This window comes from Westerdykella ornata, assembly GCF_010094085.1.
Source record: "Westerdykella ornata strain CBS 379.55 unplaced genomic scaffold EI97scaffold_6, whole genome shotgun sequence".
Classification (NCBI taxonomy): domain Eukaryota; kingdom Fungi; phylum Ascomycota; class Dothideomycetes; order Pleosporales; family Sporormiaceae; genus Westerdykella; species Westerdykella ornata.
Window position 1 is genome coordinate 733626 of NW_022986856.1, and position 18277 is coordinate 751902.

General features: G+C 54.4%; 7 protein-coding genes across 7 annotated transcripts; 3 read left to right on the plus strand and 4 right to left on the minus strand.

Annotated features, from left to right (window-relative positions):
* Positions 1 to 22: 22 nt before the first annotated feature.
* EI97DRAFT_415793 (uncharacterized protein) lies at positions 23 to 1643 on the minus strand (the record flags this gene model as incomplete). The annotated part of the gene is made up of 3 exons (XM_033796870.1): positions 23 to 1323; positions 1377 to 1478; positions 1531 to 1643. The coding sequence occupies 3 exons, from the start codon at positions 1641 to 1643 to the stop codon at positions 294 to 296; spliced, it is 1245 nt and encodes a 414-aa protein (XP_033655512.1). The 3' UTR covers positions 23 to 293.
* A 331-nt stretch (positions 1644 to 1974) lies between these two features.
* EI97DRAFT_395657 (pseudouridine synthase) lies at positions 1975 to 4288 on the plus strand. Its single transcript, XM_033796323.1, has 3 exons — positions 1975 to 2102; positions 2150 to 3676; positions 3732 to 4288. Exons 1-3 carry the CDS (start codon positions 2083 to 2085, stop codon positions 3889 to 3891), a joined length of 1707 nt encoding a protein of 568 aa, XP_033655513.1. The 5' UTR covers positions 1975 to 2082; the 3' UTR covers positions 3892 to 4288.
* Positions 4289 to 4876: 588 nt separating this feature from the next.
* EI97DRAFT_373980 (F-box/WD repeat-containing protein pof1) lies at positions 4877 to 6971 on the minus strand (the record flags this gene model as incomplete). The annotated part of the gene is made up of 5 exons (XM_033795426.1): positions 4877 to 5101; positions 5153 to 5501; positions 5584 to 5946; positions 5999 to 6648; positions 6699 to 6971. The coding sequence occupies 5 exons, from the start codon at positions 6969 to 6971 to the stop codon at positions 4877 to 4879; spliced, it is 1860 nt and encodes a 619-aa protein (XP_033655514.1).
* A 2148-nt stretch (positions 6972 to 9119) lies between these two features.
* On the minus strand, positions 9120 to 11278 carry EI97DRAFT_374121 (WD40 repeat-like protein; the record flags this gene model as incomplete). Its single annotated transcript, XM_033795437.1, has 3 exons — positions 9120 to 10874; positions 10937 to 11052; positions 11218 to 11278. 3 exons carry the CDS (start codon positions 11276 to 11278, stop codon positions 9120 to 9122), a joined length of 1932 nt encoding a protein of 643 aa, XP_033655515.1.
* Positions 11279 to 11879: 601 nt separating this feature from the next.
* On the plus strand, positions 11880 to 13563 carry EI97DRAFT_373863 (uncharacterized protein; the record flags this gene model as incomplete). Its single annotated transcript, XM_033795418.1, has 4 exons — positions 11880 to 12093; positions 12145 to 12185; positions 12233 to 13247; positions 13325 to 13563. 4 exons carry the CDS (start codon positions 11880 to 11882, stop codon positions 13561 to 13563), a joined length of 1509 nt encoding a protein of 502 aa, XP_033655516.1.
* Positions 13564 to 13829: 266 nt separating this feature from the next.
* Positions 13830 to 15889, minus strand: EI97DRAFT_415808 (HK-domain-containing protein; the record flags this gene model as incomplete). The annotated part of the gene is made up of 2 exons (XM_033796871.1): positions 15450 to 15889; positions 13830 to 15316 (listed from the first exon to the last, which is right to left on the minus strand). The coding sequence occupies exons 1-2, from the start codon at positions 15553 to 15555 to the stop codon at positions 13830 to 13832; spliced, it is 1593 nt and encodes a 530-aa protein (XP_033655517.1). The 5' UTR covers positions 15556 to 15889.
* A 998-nt stretch (positions 15890 to 16887) lies between these two features.
* On the plus strand, positions 16888 to 18183 carry EI97DRAFT_449381 (uncharacterized protein; the record flags this gene model as incomplete). The annotated part of the gene is made up of 1 exon (XM_033800213.1): positions 16888 to 18183. One exon carries the CDS (start codon positions 16888 to 16890, stop codon positions 18181 to 18183), a length of 1296 nt encoding a protein of 431 aa, XP_033655518.1.
* Between the last annotated feature and the right edge of the window lie 94 nt (positions 18184 to 18277).

Consider the following 18277-nt stretch of genomic DNA (forward strand, 5'->3'; position numbering starts at 1 on the left):
AGAGGAGATCTTAAAGATGAATAGAGGATTTACATTGTGTCTATCTTTATGGAATTCTCTCAAAGCTGGATATATAACTCCTTCTAACATAGATTGTTGCACCATCCTGAGCCCCCAGTCTCACCAGTCTATGCATTTTCAATCTCGTCGAGATGGAGCAGTGGCTGTGCGTGACAGTAACCCAGACTGTAATGTTCTCCGCTGTTGCCGTCGAACATGCGCATCCCGAAGTCAAAGATAACCAAAGTCCAAACGCCATACCTTCCCAAACGCCATCGCTATGCTGAATTCATTTAAACATCGACGAACTCGTCTTCGTCGGATTCGTCCCCGCCATCGCCTGTCGAAGCCGCTGGTGTTATGCCGCCGGCCGGCGAGGGTGCCGCCGAGGACTCAAGCTTGAGACGCTTGGCTTCCGGTGCTACAGAAGTAGTAGCAACCACGTCTTCAAACTCGTCTTCATCCTCTTCGTCTTCTTCGCCTGATGATGACTCTTCAGCCTCTTTTGCCTCATTTTCCCGCTGCTCAGCCGCTATCTGTGCGAATACATCATCAAGTGATGTTTCTTGATATTTCTTCTCGTCGACCGTCTCTGCCCGGATAACCGGCAGGGCTGTGCCATTCACTTCTGTCTTGATGTTCGAAGGACCGTTGGCATTATCAGTGATGACAGTGGACTTTGTGTGCCACTCAGGAAGCAGGTTCTGCGCTGCAATCTTGGCCTGGCGCTCCTGCTCCGCGGCCCGTGCAGCTTCGTTGTACTCCGAATCCGTGGCTATTGACACCTCGATCTTCTCTGGCGCGATAGTAGTCATTCCTTTGACGGTTGTCGGCTTAGTCGTCTTGGGCTGTACGACCTCGTGCTTTGCGACCGGGTTGATCTCCTTGTCCCGCGGTAGCTCCACCGCTCCTTCAACAGCGTCATGCCCTTCCACTGCGGGAATGACGACTTCATCGACCTGCTGCATAAGCTTGAGGAGAGGGCCAAAGAACTTGTTGAATTTGGCAGGGATGTCTCCACTGTCCGCGTCGCCTTCGTTATCGATCTCGACGAGGGGAAAGCCGCAGGTCTTGCAGAGAAAACCACTTTCCCGGCCTAGATGGTCGATGCAATCCATGACTTCGATATGCGTCCACTGGGATTTGCACCGCTTGCATTGAAGTTCCTTCTTCTCCTGCGTGGGCGCTGCATCCTTCTTTATCTGCTCATCGAGCATATGGAGTCTGTACTTGGTAGCATCGATGGCCCGGCGATAGTCGATGTAGAAATAGTCGCGGCTAATGGCTTTCATCGCACCTTCGCGCATCTCCTGGCGCGTGTGGCTGGAGAGGTCAGTCTCTGGAGTAAGAGCGCGGGCGGCGCTGGTTGGACATACGTCGAGATCAGGCCGCCCTGCTTCAGTTTCCCGATGAACTTGCCCACTCCCTTCGAGTTCTTGCCCCAGTCCAGCACGAGACACAGATCCGCCGTCGTGAGTCTAGCAGCTCGTCAGCCATCTTCTGGATGCAAAGGCGTCAAGAGACACCTACGCGCCATGGAAGACAAGGGCGTCGACGATGACGATGTGCTCCGTCTCGTAGAACATGCGGGCGACCGTCTTGACAAAGACCTTGGCCAGCTCGAGAGGATCCACGTTAGCCATGGTGGAGAGCCTTTTCGAAAGAGCGTAAGAGTTGACGGTTGGAAAGAGAGCAAGTTCGAGAAGGCCGACCTGATGCCCTTGTCCGTCCCAAGCTGCGGGCGGTGAGTAAGGCGGTGAATCGTATTGGGCATCCACTGACGTGGGGGCGCATTCGCCAAGCCATTTCCTCGGGAGAAATTCAGGAACGGATTCACCTTCACCTTTCACCTTCACCGATTTCCTCCATGCGTACCCCCTCCTCAGCATGGAGTCTACTTCTGAGAACCCCACAGCTCCGGCGGCGAATCCGCCCATGCAGGATGACTCCACCCGCGACAATGTCCCGCAAAGCGACAAGAAGCGCAAGTTCGACGACCGCGACCGCCACCGCCGCGGCGGCCGGGGACGCGGCGGTCACCTCCAGCACGGCAGCAAGGGCCACGCTAATAAGAAGAGAAATATGGGACGTAATGAGCATTTGTAAGATCCCATGTCGCCCCGCATGCGCGCTTCTCTAACTAAGCAAGTCGCGAGCAATTAGACAGGCGCGGTCGCAACGAGGAGCAGCAGGAGAAGAATAAGCGGAAAGAGGCGAATGGCGAAAACGAGGGATCTATACTGCCGTCTGCTTTCCCCAAGGAAGAGGTCGATGCTGAGGGTCGACGTCCTAAGCGCAAGGTCGCGGTTCTCCTGGGCTACTCTGGCACAGGCTATAAGGGCATGCAGATCGACCACAAGCAGAAAACGATCGAGGGTGATCTGTTCAATGCTTTTGTGGCTGCGGGGGCTATATCGAAGGCGAATGCGGACGATCCCAAGAAATCCTCACTTGTACGCTGTGCTCGTACGGACAAGGGCGTCCATGCAGCGGGCAATGTCATATCGCTGAAGCTGATTATTGAGGATGAGAACATTGTGGAGAAGATCAATAGCCATTTGTCGCCTCAAATCCGGATATGGGGCATCCAACGGACAACGGGCTCCTTCAGCTGCTACCAAGCATGCGACTCGAGATGGTACGAGTACCTCATTCCGACCCATTCTTTCCTCCCACCGCACCCATCGAGTTTCATGGGAAAGAAGCTGGTCGAGTATGCGGAGCAGAAGGGGGATATGGAAGGTTATCTTAGTCGGCAAGCCGAGGTTGCGAATTTCTGGCCGGAGGTCGAGGAGAAGTACATCAAGCCGATTCTGGACTCTCTGGATGACTCAATACGACCGTTGGTTGAAGAAGCGCTATATGCCACCGAAGCCACCGATGCTAGCGAACCCGATCCCATCATCGATGCTTCCATTGATTTGCAGGAAGAAGAGCAAGCGAACAAGGAAGCATCCGGGACATCCAACGTCAATGAGACTGCCGAGGAAGCAGCAGAAAAAGCGGCGGGCGAGGAAGCCAAGGAAGCGATAGAAAACTTGCAGAAACAAGAGCCGGGCCTGGTGCTGAACGACTCCACCGACGGCAGCGTGGCCCTCCCACAAAACACGGTCAACAAATCCGCGCTCGAAGCTGCCGTCAAGGCCCTTAAGAAGGCATACATGGACGCCAAAAAGGCGTATCGCATATCCCCCGAGCGTCAGAAGCGTGTCCAGGATGCTCTGAATATCTACCTCGGAACGCACAAGTTCCACAACTACACCGTGCAGAAGAAATTCAACGACCACTCGGCGCGGAGATTCATCAAGTCCTTCAAGGTGGCCGAGAACCCCATCATCATCAACGACACGGAATGGCTTTCGTTGAAGGTGCATGGGCAGAGCTTCATGATGCACCAGATCAGGAAGATGGTAGGCATGGCCGCGCTGACGGTGCGCTGCGGCACCAACCCTTCCATCATTGAGGAATCGTTCGGCAACGTCACGGTCCGCATTCCCAAGGCTCCCGGGCTGGGCTTGCTTCTCGAGCGACCCGTGTTTGACTCGTACAACGAGAAGCAGGCGGCTCAGCATGGGCGAGAGAAGATTGACTTCAGCAAGTATGACAAGGAGATTGAGGATTTCAAGGAGCGGGAGATTTACCAGCGCATTTTCCGGGAAGAAGCGCAGGGGAATCAGTGAGTTGCCATATTTTCCAGGAGGAGGGATCAAGCATGTCGCTGACAAGATTAGGTTCAACTCGTTCTTTACGCATCTGGATAACTACCGGGATCCCACTTTCCTCTACCTCACCTCTGGCGGGATAGAGGCGACGAAGAGGCTTTCCAACAAGTCGATGCAGGCCAAGTGGGAGGATTCTGAGGACGAGAATGCCTCGGGTGGCGAGGGGTAAAGTAGGTCATGTATAGGACCATTGTTCCCAAGGCTGGTCATATGTTGAGGAAGACTATTGATTATATGTCTACATATATACCACTTCTGAACGCCATGGCCCCGAGCCACAAGACTTTGTTGTATGAAATGACGGCTTCAACCTGGTGTGCCTATCATTATGGCTTCCGGAGATGACGATGGGAGATACAGGCGTGGTTTGTTCGCCTCGTGCGTGAGATACTTGAAGGTTTCGTAGAAGCCGCAATTGCCCGTGCCCTGGAGGGAATCGCCTATGAAATTCGGGGGACCAAGCGAGGTCATTCGGATTCGACTTGGAATGTAGATGGATGCTATATGGACTCACTGTGACTGGAACCCTTTAAGACTGCGAAAACCAAGGATAAGCACACAGCCGTAACGATAAAAATGATATGAATTCATTTATCTATTCCTCATGACACCCAGAAGTTGAAGTAACACCAACCCCAACCATCCAACCATCCATACATAGAAATAAGATCCCCAATGCGCCTCCCCGAGGCTACCAACAGACAAACAGACAAACAGACAAACTCTATGCCGAGTGAGAGAAAACAAAAAGCACCCTAAGACATGCAAGAAACGCCAACATCAAAATCGCCCCATCATCCATACATATCCATCTCCCAGATTCCCAAAAAGCACTAGAATGCAGCACCAAGGAACCCCCCAACGCAATGGATGTTAGGGAACGCTCAATGACAGTGACAGTGACCATGAAAAAGGTGACTCAAAACCAAAGAAAAAGAAGGGGGAAAAAAAAAGAAAAAAGAAAACGAAGGGTAAAACCAAAACGTCAAGTGGTATCATTGATGCAGCAATGCTTTCAAACAAGTCCCAAGCTTCCGTTTCGTCTTGACATGGCCCCCCAAAAAGCTCTAGCGCCTGTTTCTTTAAAAAACCAAGGATTCATATGCTTTCCGTTGCGTCAAGAGGGTAAATCGTAGAGGAAGAAAGTTTCGTCATCAAGGCGCCATGGTTACACCGACACGGGCCCCAAATGCGGCCTCTTCGACGTCAGTCATGGCAACGTCTTCAACATCCCCGCTCCCGTCTTGCGGGTCTGTGCTTGGTAGCGCTGCGGAATGCGGTCTCCTCCACTCGTCGTATTCCATACCGGGTTTGGGGAGGCGTGCACTGTTTGACCGGAAATCGTCAAACTCATCCTCGGGTGGTGTGAATGACCAGACCTAGCACGTTCAGTAATCCGCTCTGATAGATGACAGTCCTGGCGAACTCACCTCCATGATGGTCCGGCCACCTCTGTTAGCCATGATAACGCACTTCTCTTCCTCGAAAACCACTCTCCATACGGATTCTGCAGGCGTGCTCAATTCCCGAACCAGACTCCCCTTCTTGAGGTCCCAGATTTTGACCCTGCCGTCACTACCGCCGGAGACTATCCTCTGATTGTCAAACTGCAGAGACGTGACCGAGTTATCATGAGCCGCCAGCCTATGAATGGCTTGGTAGTCGGTCAGGGACCAAACACGAACACTGCCATCGCTACCTCCAGTAACGAGAATGTCGTCTCGCATCTGTAGCTGACCCACAAGGGACGTATGCCCTTGGAGAACCGACAGGCATCTCCTGCGAGACGGTAGTCAGCAAATCTGTACAAAATCAAAGGAGTGACCCTTGTGCGAGGAATGCCCCTGTTGATGCAACTTACCCATCGTTTGGATCCCATATCCGGACGCTGGTATCCAGGCTGCCCGTCGCAATCTTCTTCCCATCAAATGCAATCGCGTAAATCTGGCTGAAATGCCCAGTGAGGGTGCGTAAACACCGCCCCTCGGAAATGCTCCATATCTTTGCCGTCGTGTCATAACTGCCACTGACAACGATATCGCCGTGAATCTCGAGACATCTGACGCTAGCTTGATGCCCGACAAGTACGTGTTTACACAGCCCCCTCTTCAGATCCCAAATCCGTAGCGTAGTATCTCTTGAGCCAGATATGGCAGTGTTGGCGTCAGACATCTTCAAGCATCTGACGGTCGATGTATGTCCCCGCAAAGTGAATTGTGGAGTCCTAGAACAGTCAGCCAAAATCATACTACGGTGGAGGATCCAACATAACATACCCAGTTGCAAGATTCCATACCCTGACATCCCTGTCGCACCCGCCAGACACCAGCAGATCTCGCCACGGAACCATTGCCCAGACCCCCATAACGTGCCCCTGGAGCGTCTTCTGATGATGTCCATTAACATCAAAGACGTGGATTTTGGCATTGTCGAGCGCAACAACAATGTACTTCTTCGTCAAGTGTAGGCTGGTGACAACGCCTTGATCAGGGGTTATTTGACGAGCGTCGCAGCGCCCTCCCGATCTCCACGCCGTCTCCACCATATATTTTTGTTTGAAATGAGAACGGTAAGTCGTCGGTCTCGGTCGCCGTTGTGACAACATTCTTTTAGACCCACGATCGAGACTTTGCGTGCGCAGGCCCTCGGAGGGAGACGTGGAAGGACCAGCCAGATGTTCCTTCATCATGACGTCCCCTACCCGGGACGTGCGATCCGCTTGAGCCCATCCTGTGGGCCTGTCGTCCATAAGTCCCTCGCCACCCTCCTCCTCCTCCTCACCCATCTCTTCTTTGGACAACGCGCGGTACGAGAACTTTCTGCATAATGATCTCCACGGGGTGTCATCGCTGACCAGTTCGCGCCACTTTCGGGAAACTTGGGAGGCTCGCGCAAGAGACGTAGGATCGTCAACATATTCCAGAACCTGACAGGGTCAATCCGAAAGTCTCACGGATTTGTTTAACAGCAACAAACCTTCAGACACAACTCGGGGGGCAGGGCCATGAAGGGATCCTTCTTCAACCTCGGGCCCACGAATTCCGCCACAAAGCTCAGCTCATGGCTCCCACACAAGTTGAGGAGTTCGCCGAGAAGGCGCAACCGCTCATCTCCATTCATGTCCTTGAATAGGGCTCGGATACTCTTGATTTGCGAGTCCTCGTGCTCGGCAGCGGTGCTCCAGTCCGGAACCCGCTGATGTGGTGTGGGGCTGGGGGCGGGCGTCGGCGGTCTTATGGTGGTGTTCATGGCTTCGGGACTGGAAGTCAATGTGAGGTTCTTCGACCGTGATAACCTGCTCTGTCTTCTCGGGCGCCCCGTCGAGGAGCCTGCCATATCTGTGTCGCTATCCATGGTGAGCAACTCTTGCGGGCCCAGCTAGCTGATTGCCGGCTCCGTTGTTCGCCACTGCTCAAGATATCGCCCTCCTCAATCCAGCAACCGCGGAAGAGCGGTAGAGTAGCAGAAAATATACACGATCGGAGGAGTGCGTCGTTGCGTCGTTGCGTCCCGATGGTTTGGCGTAGGAGGGCGCTAAGGTTTCGACGTTCAGGTGTAAGATGACGGGAGGGCTGGGAGGGGGGAAACGACGTTTGAAAAGTGGTCAAAACATGGTTCAGAAGGGTGCGCAAACGTAGGAGGGCTAGGAGAACGCGGCGAGCTCGAAAAACGCAAAACGGGCCGTCAAGGAGTGTTGCCATGATTACAGGATTCACGCCGGACCGTTGACTAAGCGGTGAGGTCACGTGCGAACCCCTGCGGCTGACCTCCAGGACTTTAAAACCAGAAAACAACTCCTGAGTCCTGGCGTTTGTTTGAGAATGGCATGCATCAGGCCCCAAGTCAGCGTGCACACGACCAAAAATAGTCCCGACACTGGATCGCGTGCTCCCTCATCCTCAAATTGCCGTGGGAGGTCGTCGAGCGTTGTGCAGCAAAAGCCGATAGCTGCCGCAGAGCCATCCGCACCTGCAACTCGAAGACACGGGAGAGAGGCACAACGACGTTTGTTCCTGAGGGGTAAATCCGCTCAGAACGCACGATCATACCGAATCTCGGTGATTGTGTAGGAAATTAACTTAATTCTTGACCGTCAGCTGGCGGCATAGGCGCAAGAGGTGGCCACACCTTGCAATTTGATGACATACCATTCAAAAGTATGCTTGTCGACTTCGTCAAACGAGCTCTCGTTACACAAAATTCCACCAGACGCTGAGAGTTAATATCGAAATCCATATGCAAATGATCTTTCCACGCAAGCTTTGTTGCAATAATTGCAAAGAAGGATTCATCTGTGCCTTGGGTTCCCTTTCGACTCAAGCCTGTGATATCTGTAGCATACAGCAAGAGACCTAGAATCGCGTCTCCACGCCTGGTTATCGAGGGGATTGGGCTTCCACAGAGGACGACTCGTAAACACTTCGTTGGGATAGAACTGCACGACAATGCTTCGATGCTTTTAGAGAGGCATGCCTACACCCTAGACTTTGGCTGGCATGTTTGAACTTAGCTGTCAACTCACGGCAATTGCATAATCAATATTGATGACAACAATCCGGACTCTGAGATGAACACGGCGTAGTGCACTGAGGTTGAAAAAACTGTCACGGTCCACTTCCACGCAGACCCCTTGCGCGCAGAGAAGAACGGCATCTGGTTGCCGCAATACCACAGCTCCGGTAAGTGATTCAAATGTAGGGGTACGTATATACCATCAAATATAATATTACAGCGACTGTCCCTTCAAGGTGAAGTACGTTGAAGGAATATGACAAGCATGGTTTCCGTGGTGCTCGATGAATAACGACGCACACACGTCTCACAACCAAAAGTTATACTCTGACCAAGAAGCTCTACGTCCCGATGTAAATAGTTGTCCAGAACCATGCAGGGCAGCACCCTGCTAACGAAGCACTTTCCAGATCAACGCTCCAACCCGGAAACACTGGCACATCAAGCAGCAAAAGCACGAACACTCTCTTGAGAGTTCCATGTCCTGGCTCCCAAGAGAAGGCTTGCTGATGGAATTGCACAGCGCTCTTCCCACCTCGGCCTCACGACAAGCTGCCACTGTGTTCCCCGCCGTCGCGCTGGAACAATGTCCTTATTCGACGGTAATCATCGACCCTAATTCACTCGCTTTCTTCAACTACGGGCTTGTTGTTCCTTTCTCTTCGTCCTTTGGCCTTCGTCTGGTGGCTTCGATATCCTCTCGACCCTGCGAACCAGCGTTTCTGGCCGAATGTAGCCAGATCTGAGAAGCTGGCCATTGCATTTCCAATACGACAGATTTGTTAGCTCACGGTTAACATCGACTGCGTATTAGGAATGTGAGCCTCAGAGTGTTCAGGCACTCCCGCGCTTTGCCCAACGATTGTTTCTCATCCCAGAAAACAACTACCTTGCACGCCTATACTCGCCCTTCCGCATCACCTCCTTAAGGCTATCCTGCTGACTTGGAAGAGGCGCGCGTCTCCTAACACCAGCGCCGTTCGCGCCACCGGCGCCCTGCGACGACCCACCTGCACTAGACGGGGCATTCGCGACCGGTGACGGGGCCGAAACACCAGCCGGTGGCGGCGGAGGGAAGCCAGGGAATCCTTGAGGAGGGAAAGGCGGAGGAGGTCCTCCCGGAGGGAAGCCAGGCATTCCCGTCGGCGGCGGCGCAAAAGGAAAGTTTCCGGGGAACGGCGGTGGTGGGAATTGTGGATGACCAGGTATAGCACCCGGCACTGGTGGTGGCGGAGGGGGAAGCTCTCCGGATTCGATCTTTTTGCGAATCCACTCGGGATCCATGGGAATGGACGGTGGTACACTCCTTGGAGGGAAAGGAGGTGGGGGAAAGCCTACTGGCAGGGTGGTTGGAGGGGGCGGTAGTCCGCCAATACCGGGAAGTGCGCTGCTTGTGCCATCGCTCGCGGTGTTGAGACCCGGGAGGGCGGCGCCAGGGGGAGGTACGGCTGCATTTTTCGAGGGCATCTTCTGGTCGACCAGACCCTCCGCCTCATCCTCTGCCTCCTGCTCTTCTTCCTCACGCATTTGTCTCCAATTCTGATGCCGATCCAAGGTGCCCTGAGCCTCAGCGGCAGCCTGGCCGATATGGTAACGGTCATTCACAAAAGAGACGTCCCCTGGCCGCGGCCGGGTCCAGAAGCGCGTAACACGGTCGTTCGAACCAGATGCCAGAATATGCCCCAGCGGGTGCCAATCCAATGTCCAAACAATGTAATCATGAGCATGCCGAATTGAATGAGCAGGATATATGGTCTGGATAGGAGCAGTCTGAGGGTCATGGCTATCATAAGGTGAGAGTGATATTGCCACGCCAGGAGGCGGATTCTGTTCATCGAGGAGGTAGTGGTTGATGCTGCCGTCGACACAACCCGTTGATAGTAGATTTCGGTGTAAAGGATGCCAGGTCACTGTTATGACATCCTTATCGTGTCCGCGGAGCAATAGGACGTCCCGCATCATGCGTAAGTCAAATATGCGCGTTGTGTGGTCGCGGGCGCAGGTAGCTAGGAGAGTTCCCTGGCTGGGCTCAAATTTGGTTTCCGACAGATTGTTCTTGTGGCCGTGGAGGGTGGTCAAGCAGCGGGCATTACGAGGATCCCATAATTTGACTGTGTGATCTTTGGAACCGGAGACGATCAAGCCTTTGTGGGGATGCCAGTCGACGCACTTGACTTCCCAGCCATGGCCTGTTAATGTAGACTGTTCCGAGCTTGTTGCGAAGTCCCAGATTTTCAAGGTCGTGTCATCGGCACCAGTGACGAATTTTGCGTCAGTCGGAGCTATAGCCAGCCCGCGGACTGCTTCTGAATGTGCCTGGATCTCTTTGACATTGTTGAAATTCGTCTGCCAGTACTTGACGATTCCGTTCTGATCGGCGGAAAGCAACCAGTCGTCCGTGTGGGTATAGGCGACGCAACGAATGGCGGATTCGTGTGCCTGCATGATGGTCTCGAAGTTGAAGCCCATCCCGTTCCATAGTGTGAACTCTCCGCTTGTCGATCCGGTAAGCAGGCGGCGACCTTCTGGGGTCCACTTGACTACATTGATGGGGTGCTTGACTTTATTCAGGGAAGAGTGGAGGGCTTTGGCGGGTATCGAGTCGGCGGCGCTGGTCAGTCGAGCGGAGGGCGGTTCCATCTACTCGACTGTTAGCGATGTCAACGGTATATTGGGCGAGCAGCGAGTAGGTCGTAGCTCACATCGACAATGTAGCTTGCGCTCGGCCGCTCCATCTCCAGGATTGGAGCATGTTTGTATCGCGCCCGGCGGTTCCGCATCCATTGGACCGTGGTGGAGCCATAATCGGTCACAGCGCCTGTGAAAGATGTGAGTACAGCGGCATATGGGATTGCATGCAAACAGACGCCGAAATAGTGCGCGAGAGACGCACAATCTGCGGTCGGGTTGGGGTGTTTCAAGGCCTCTCTGAGCCCTTTCAAGCATTGAATATTCTAAGAAACGACTAAAGATATTCACTCACGTTTGGGTCGGGGACGCTGGCCACCCTCATAATGAGGAGGGTGGTATTCGCCGCGATCCATGCTGCCAACTGTTACCGGACGGGAAGCATTAAGATGGAATCGGACACGGAGTCGGGTAGCTGCAATCTTCTGGCCGTCTCCACGGCCGCGGCTGCTGAAGCTGCTTTGTCGGAGTTCATGGAAGAGGTGCAGCTTGGGCCATGGCGTTTGCCTTGGCGTTAACCAGCCACCACCGCCACAGGTTCTGATGCGTCTCAATCCGGAACCCCCGCAGTTGACGTCCTTATCGAGGTTTGGGGGCATCATGGATCGAGTCTCCATTTCCATCTATGCGGCCCATTTCCATCGCTCTTCTCTTTGCGCCATCATGACCCATTGCCACCCGCCGTCCATGCCACCAGCACTGGCAGTCCTTCACATGCCGCTTGCATCGGCGCAAACTCCATTCCGATGAGCCTTCCGTCCGTACTCTTGCCGCAATAGTCGTCACTGTCAAATTCCTCGCCCACCACTCCTTTTCCGCTCTCCAACCACAATTCAGTTATCAGACGCACCGAGCACCAAACGAGAGACCAATTCCACGGCCCGTTCCATACTCCGTCGAATGCCCATGGCAACGCAAACCTCGACCATTGACAGAAGCCCGATATACCCGACAACCATGTCTGAGGATGACGCTTCTTCCTCCCCTGCCTCGCCCTCCGACTCCACCACCACAAAGCAAGCCGCCAACAGTACCACGCGCCGGACCCCAGATACAAAGTATGCACATGTGTATGCAACACACTCCTCGAAGCGCAATTCACGCTTGAGCCAGGATGCCGAAGTGGCACCCAGCTTCGTGGGCTTCCGGAACCTCATGGTCCTGGTTCTGAGTACGCATTCCTGAATCTGGCCCACCAATCCCGTTTCTAACCCAGTCACAGTCGTGTCCAATTTTCGGTTGATGATTGAGAATTTCCGAAAGGTGCGTCTAATCTCAACAATGATTGGTCCGCATTCTAACAGGTCCAGTACGGCGTCCTTATTTGCATCCAGTGCCACGACTATCGCCGCCAAGACCTTCTCAATGGCCTCTACCTCTACTGCCTCGTCCCCCTCCAGCTCTTCGTCGCCTACCTAATCGAATATGTTGCGGCCGATCGTGCCAAAGCCGCTGTAGCGCGCATGAAGCGCTCTGGGGAAGACCTAAACACCCCCGAGAAGCAGCGACAAGCCCTCCGCAGCTTCAGATCGACTTGGTACCTGATTGCCCTCTGCCACGGCATCAACGCCACCATTGGACTCGCCTACGCTACCACAGTCGTCTATTACGACATCTACCACCCAGGCATCGGCACCATCTGCGAACTCCACGCCGTCATTGTCTGGCTGAAGAGCTGCTCCTACGCCCTCACAAACCGTGACCTCCGCCATGCGTACCTGCATCCCAGCTACGCTCAGGCCCTCCCAGACTTGTACAAATCATGCCCGTACCCCCGGAACATCAACCTTAAGAACCTCTGCTACTTCTGGTGGGCTCCAACCCTAGTCTACCAGCCCGTCTATCCCCGAACCTCCCACATCCGCTGGACCTTCGTCCTCAAACGAATCGCCGAATGCATTGGCCTCAGCATCGTCATCTGGATCGCCTCGGCCCAGTATGCAGCCCCATTACTCCGCAACTCGCTCGACAAGATCTCCACCCTCGACCTCGTCTCCATCTGCGAGCGCGTCATGAAGCTCAGCACCATCTCCCTCTTCTGCTGGCTCTGCGGCTTCTTCGCCCTCTTCCAATCCTTCCTCAACGCGCTGGCCGAGATCATGACCTTCGCGGATAGGGAGTTCTATGGCGATTGGTGGAACGTGAGTTCCATCCGCACGTACTGGACGACGTGGAACAAGCCCGTGACGAATTTCATGAGGAGGCACATCTATAGTCCGCTGGTGGCGAGGGGGTGCCCAAAGGGACTCGCGCAGATGATTGTGTTTTGCATCTCGGGCGTGCTGCACGAGCTGCTCGTCGGGATCCCCACGCATAATGTCATTGGTACGATAAGCTACCTTTTCTTCTGCATGCCCCACATGTTTGTGCAATCGGCTAACCAGAGTGTCTTGTGTTTTCAGGCGTCGCCTTCGCGGGCATGATGTTCCAGATTCCCCTCATCCTCTTGACCGACGTCATCCAGACGTTCAAGGGCATCCGGGGTAAGGTCGCCGGCAACATGATCTTCTGGATCTCCTTCTGCATCGTCGGACAGCCTCTGGCGGCGTTGCTGTACTTCTTCGCGTGGCAGGCGAAGTATGGGAGCGTGTCAAGGCAGTTTCAGGAGAGTCCGGCATTGAATCTGTTCAGGAGACGCTGAGATGGGGAGATGGTATTCGTGGGCTACCGGTTGTGGATAGGTTTTTGGATAGGGGTGTATAGACATTATCGCTCTATATGTTTCACAGGGGTGCTGTGCATGGTCGTTTATTGGTATGATTGCTCGGGTCGAGATATAGACTACTACTACTTTGCTAATTCGTAATCGTCAATTGTATACATGCGTACGTGTATCCTCTATATATCTTCTCCATGCTTCCATCCCTCCTTCAAGTCCCCGCCCCAGTCTGATGAAAATGCTCCTTCTCAGAACTCCTTCAAGACGCCCAGATCGGCGATCCCGTCAAATCTGCTCACCCGCGCACGCTCGTTCCAGTCATTCCTCCCCTCAACAGCACCCTTCCGCCTCTTCCACAGCTCATCAATGAAGGCCGGAATAAAAGTCCCCGGACCCTGCACATCCTCCCTCTTCGCCGCATCTTCGGCAGCAAGCTCAAAATGCAATATCGCCGCCACAACCGCATGCAGCTTGTCCTCTGGATTCGCCGCCAAATACGCCGAAATGGTCGTCCCGAGCGTGCATCCGCTCCCGGTCACGAGTCCCAGGTACTCGTGCCCGTTCGAGATGGCGTACGTGCGGACGCCATCGCTGACGATGTCCGTCTCACCCGTCATGAGTACAATGTTGCGTTCCCGGCGGGCCAGATACGAGACGTAGTACGCCTTTTCCGCTTTGCCCAGGGTGGATGCGCCGCTGTCGACGCCTCGCTGTTTGCTGCCTTGCTTGCTCGGTATGCAGCCAGATGCGATAGCTACGGCAAGGATCTCCTTCTCGTTCCCCTTGATGACGTCGAAGTAGCCGCTATCCATGAGATACTGCAATGCCTCTTTTCTTGCAGCTGTTGCTCCCGCTCCTACGGGATCAAGGACCACCGGTCGGCCCTGCTTGTTGTAAGCTTGTATGGCCTGGCGCTGGTTTACCAATGTCTGAGGAGTAGATGTCCCCATGTTGATTACCAGTGCGCCTCCGAGGGCCGCGAGATCTCCGGCTTCGGCTCCATTGTTGGACATGATGGGAGATGCCCCGATGGCGAGGGCTAGGCTCGCGGCGAAGTTCTGCACAACCAAGTTGGTCATGTTGTGGGAGAGTGGAGAGGCCTCATGTACGTTGCACATGCAGTGCTGGGTCGAGGTTCGGAGGGCAATAAACTCCTCATTAAGAGAGGGGTGGCGTGTCGGTTGGTACTCAACAGGGCGTCCGAAGGCGGGCATAGCATTCCATGCCTCCTTGAGGGCTGCTGCTGCTTCTTGAGGGTTGACAGTATGAGACATGATGGCACTGACGATGGCAACACCATCGATGGTCTTCCGCGAGCCATGAACATCCGCCGGGCCAGGAGCGAATAGTTTGTGCTTGATGAGCTGGATATTAGATAGGTTGACGCCTCCTATACAGACGGTTTTGACGTTCTTAAACTTCGCGTCCTCGTGATTTCCCAGATAGCTCAGAATCTTCCTGACACCGTTCACCCCGATAATGTCTTTGGTGTTTTTCTTCGTGGCGGTGGCATACAACGTCCCAATACCGAGATAGTCAGCTCCTTGCTCGACGGCAATGCGGACCTCGTCGATATTCGAGACTGTTGCTCCAATGATCTTGTCGGGCCCCAGTAGTTTGCGAGCTGACTGCACCTGCATGTCATCTTGACCTAGATGCACGCCTTCGCAGCCTACGGCGAGAGCAACATCGACACGGTCATTGATGACAAGGGGGACATTGTATTTCCGACATGCTTGATGAAGGGCTTTGCCTGTGCTGATGAGGGCGCCGGTGTCGCTGGTCTTGTCTCTATACTGGACTATCGTCACGCCTGAGAAATCGTCAATGTGCTGTTGCGGATATGGGGCGTCATGAGAGGCACATACCTCCTTTCAGAGCCTCTTCGACAACAGCGACCAGATCCCGTTGGCCAAGAATGGGCTCGGTTGAGTCAGTGACCAGGTAGATGGAGTAGTCGACTTGGGGTGCCATGGTACTGTTCAGGTCAGTCTCGAAAAGCGGGATTCCCAACGTAAAACACAGTATGATCCTCTTTTCTTGCTACGCATGTTGATGCTCCGAGGAGGGTTGCTCAGGGGTTGCATGGACAGAAGCGGGGCATCCGAATGACGCATAACAATCGAAGAAGAGGGAGAAGGCGACGGAGGAGAGGTGAGAGAAGGATGGGAGAGCGGATGGGATGAGGGGGGGGAAGAATTGCAGACTACCATGAGGGACATACTTGGAAGGCACGTAGAGTAGTGTACCTAAGTAGGAAGGAGTGCCGCAGTGAATGGTCAGATCCCGTGACCCGATCTGCTAGGACACCAACACAATAAGCAATCAGACTAGCGGCGAGAAAGAATGAAATTGTCCGCACAAGGGAGGCTGATTAAACAATTGCTGAAAAAATTCTTTTGTCGGCGGCGACCGGGGCGGCTCTTTTGCGAGCTTGTTGGGTGGGGTGGTCACGGCTGGGGAGTCTTCACTGCCCAGGTGTACAAGTACTAGATCATAAATGTATAGATTGCCTGAGAGCATCTTCCACGCACTTTCTCGCACTGCAAATCGCTACGCCTCCGTATCTTCTGGTCTCAGCAAATAAACTCGGCGGTTGTATCCTAAAGCCGTAAAATCCTGCTTGCCGCCGTGCGAGATCAGATGTCCCCACGTGTGCCGTGGTTCGCTGATTTGTCGGCCAGCTGGTAGGGCTCGGCGCTGCCTGGGTGGAACCTCCGTTTCCCGACCCGCCGCGCGCTCTTAAATTCTCTGCTCCATCTCTCGTTGCCCCCTCTTCTCTTACACTCCACTCTCCCCTCCCCAGCAACAACGCTGATTGCCGTGCTCCACGCCTGCAACTGCTGCCATCGCTTGCTCCAAGACAGAGAATCCGAGCCCTGTTCCTAGCCACAGTCCGTCGGCCGCTCGCAAACCTTTGGACCAACCCCAAACCAAACCGCCACTCGGTGCCTGGGCGTTCTCCCCAACCCACAAACCCATCGACCACCCGTCTTCAGCGTGTCGACAACTGCAGTATATGTATTCGCCCCAAAGATACGCTTTCGCACGCGATCCTCCGCCCGAACCGCAACCATTTCGCAGAACGTGGAATCTTTGTAGTATCCACCACTCGACCAACGGCTAGCTAGTCAGCCCCCATCCGTGGCACGGTTCACACGCACTCAAATCCCAATATCCGAGAGCCTGCATTACTGCATGTCTCTTTCGACCGTCTTTAGCGATTACGCTTCTTCCATAGACGTCCCTCCTCCGCACCCCCAGTAAACCAGCCTACATTCTTCGACTCGACTTCCAACCGCAACCATGGCCACCGTCAACATTCGCCGCGATGTCACCGATCCCTTCTACCGCTACAAGATGGAGCGCCTCCAGTCCAAGATTGAGGGCAAGGGCAACGGCATCAAGACCGTCATCGTCAATCTCAGCAGCGTTGCTCAATCCCTGGCCCGCCCGCCTTCCTACGTCATCAAGTACTTTGGCTTCGAGTTGGGTGCCCAGACCAACACCAACCCCACCGATGACCGCTGGATCATCAACGGCGCCCACGAGGCCAGCAAGCTCCAAGAGTATCTCGACGGGTTCATCACCAAGTTCGTCCTTTGCAAGCAGTGCAAGAACCCCGAGACCGACGTCAACATCAAGGATGGCAACATCTTGCTTGATTGCAAGGCTTGCGGTCAGCGCACTGCTGTCGACCTTCGCCTGAAGCTCAGCTCCTTCATCTTGAAGAACCAGCCCAAGAAGGGTAAGAAGGACAAGTCGACGAAGAAGGCTGAGCGCCGTGCCCGCAAGGAGGCCGAAGCCAACGCGGAAGCGAATGGCGATGATGCCTCCCCCAACGGCGGAAGTCCCGGTGACAGTGCCGATGACCACGAGGTTGGCGATGTCGAGCTCGCAGCTGGTAGCGACGATGAGTTCACTCAGAAGATCAACGAGGGTGCTAAGGAATTGGAGGATGCTGAGGACGTCAAGGAGGTCGAATGGACCGTCGATGTCTCTGAAGAGGCTGTCCGTGCTCGCGCTCAGGATCTCCCCGACGATCTCAAGCAGAAGCTCGTTATTGACGAAGAGGATGAGGGCGAGGGCGGTTCCAGCTCGTATGAGACGTTGGGCAAGTGGATTGAGGATACGGCCGCGGAGAAGGGCGGCGTTGACAAGGTTGACGATGTCGCCATCTACCTCAAGGCCCAGGAGTTGGGCATTGAGAGGAAGCACCGCACGCTTACGGTCCTCGCTCAGACTCTGTTCACCGAGAATATCGTCAAACAGATCCCGAAGCGTGCCGGTCTTCTTCGCAAGATCATCCGGTCCTCGGAGAAGTCGACAGAGAAGCATGAAAAGGCCCTCCTCGGCGGTACCGAGCGCTTTGTCGGCATCGAGAAGCCGGAGCTGATTCCGCAGATTCCTGTCATCTTGATGGCCTACTACCAGAACGACCTTGTTTCCGAGGAAGTGTTCAAAGCTTGGGGCTCCAGGGCCAGCAAGAAGTATGTGGACATCAAGACGAGCAAGGCGGTTCGCAAGGCGGCTGAAAAGTTCATCGAGTGGCTGGAGACTGCCGAGAGCGATAGCGAGGCCGAGGATTCCGACGACGAGTAAGTGGTTCATCCACTGGTGCCGGCGAAATCGGTCAAGAAGACTGGACAACGTGCTGAAACCATTCTCCTCCGTAAAAGTTGGATAATGCCTTTCT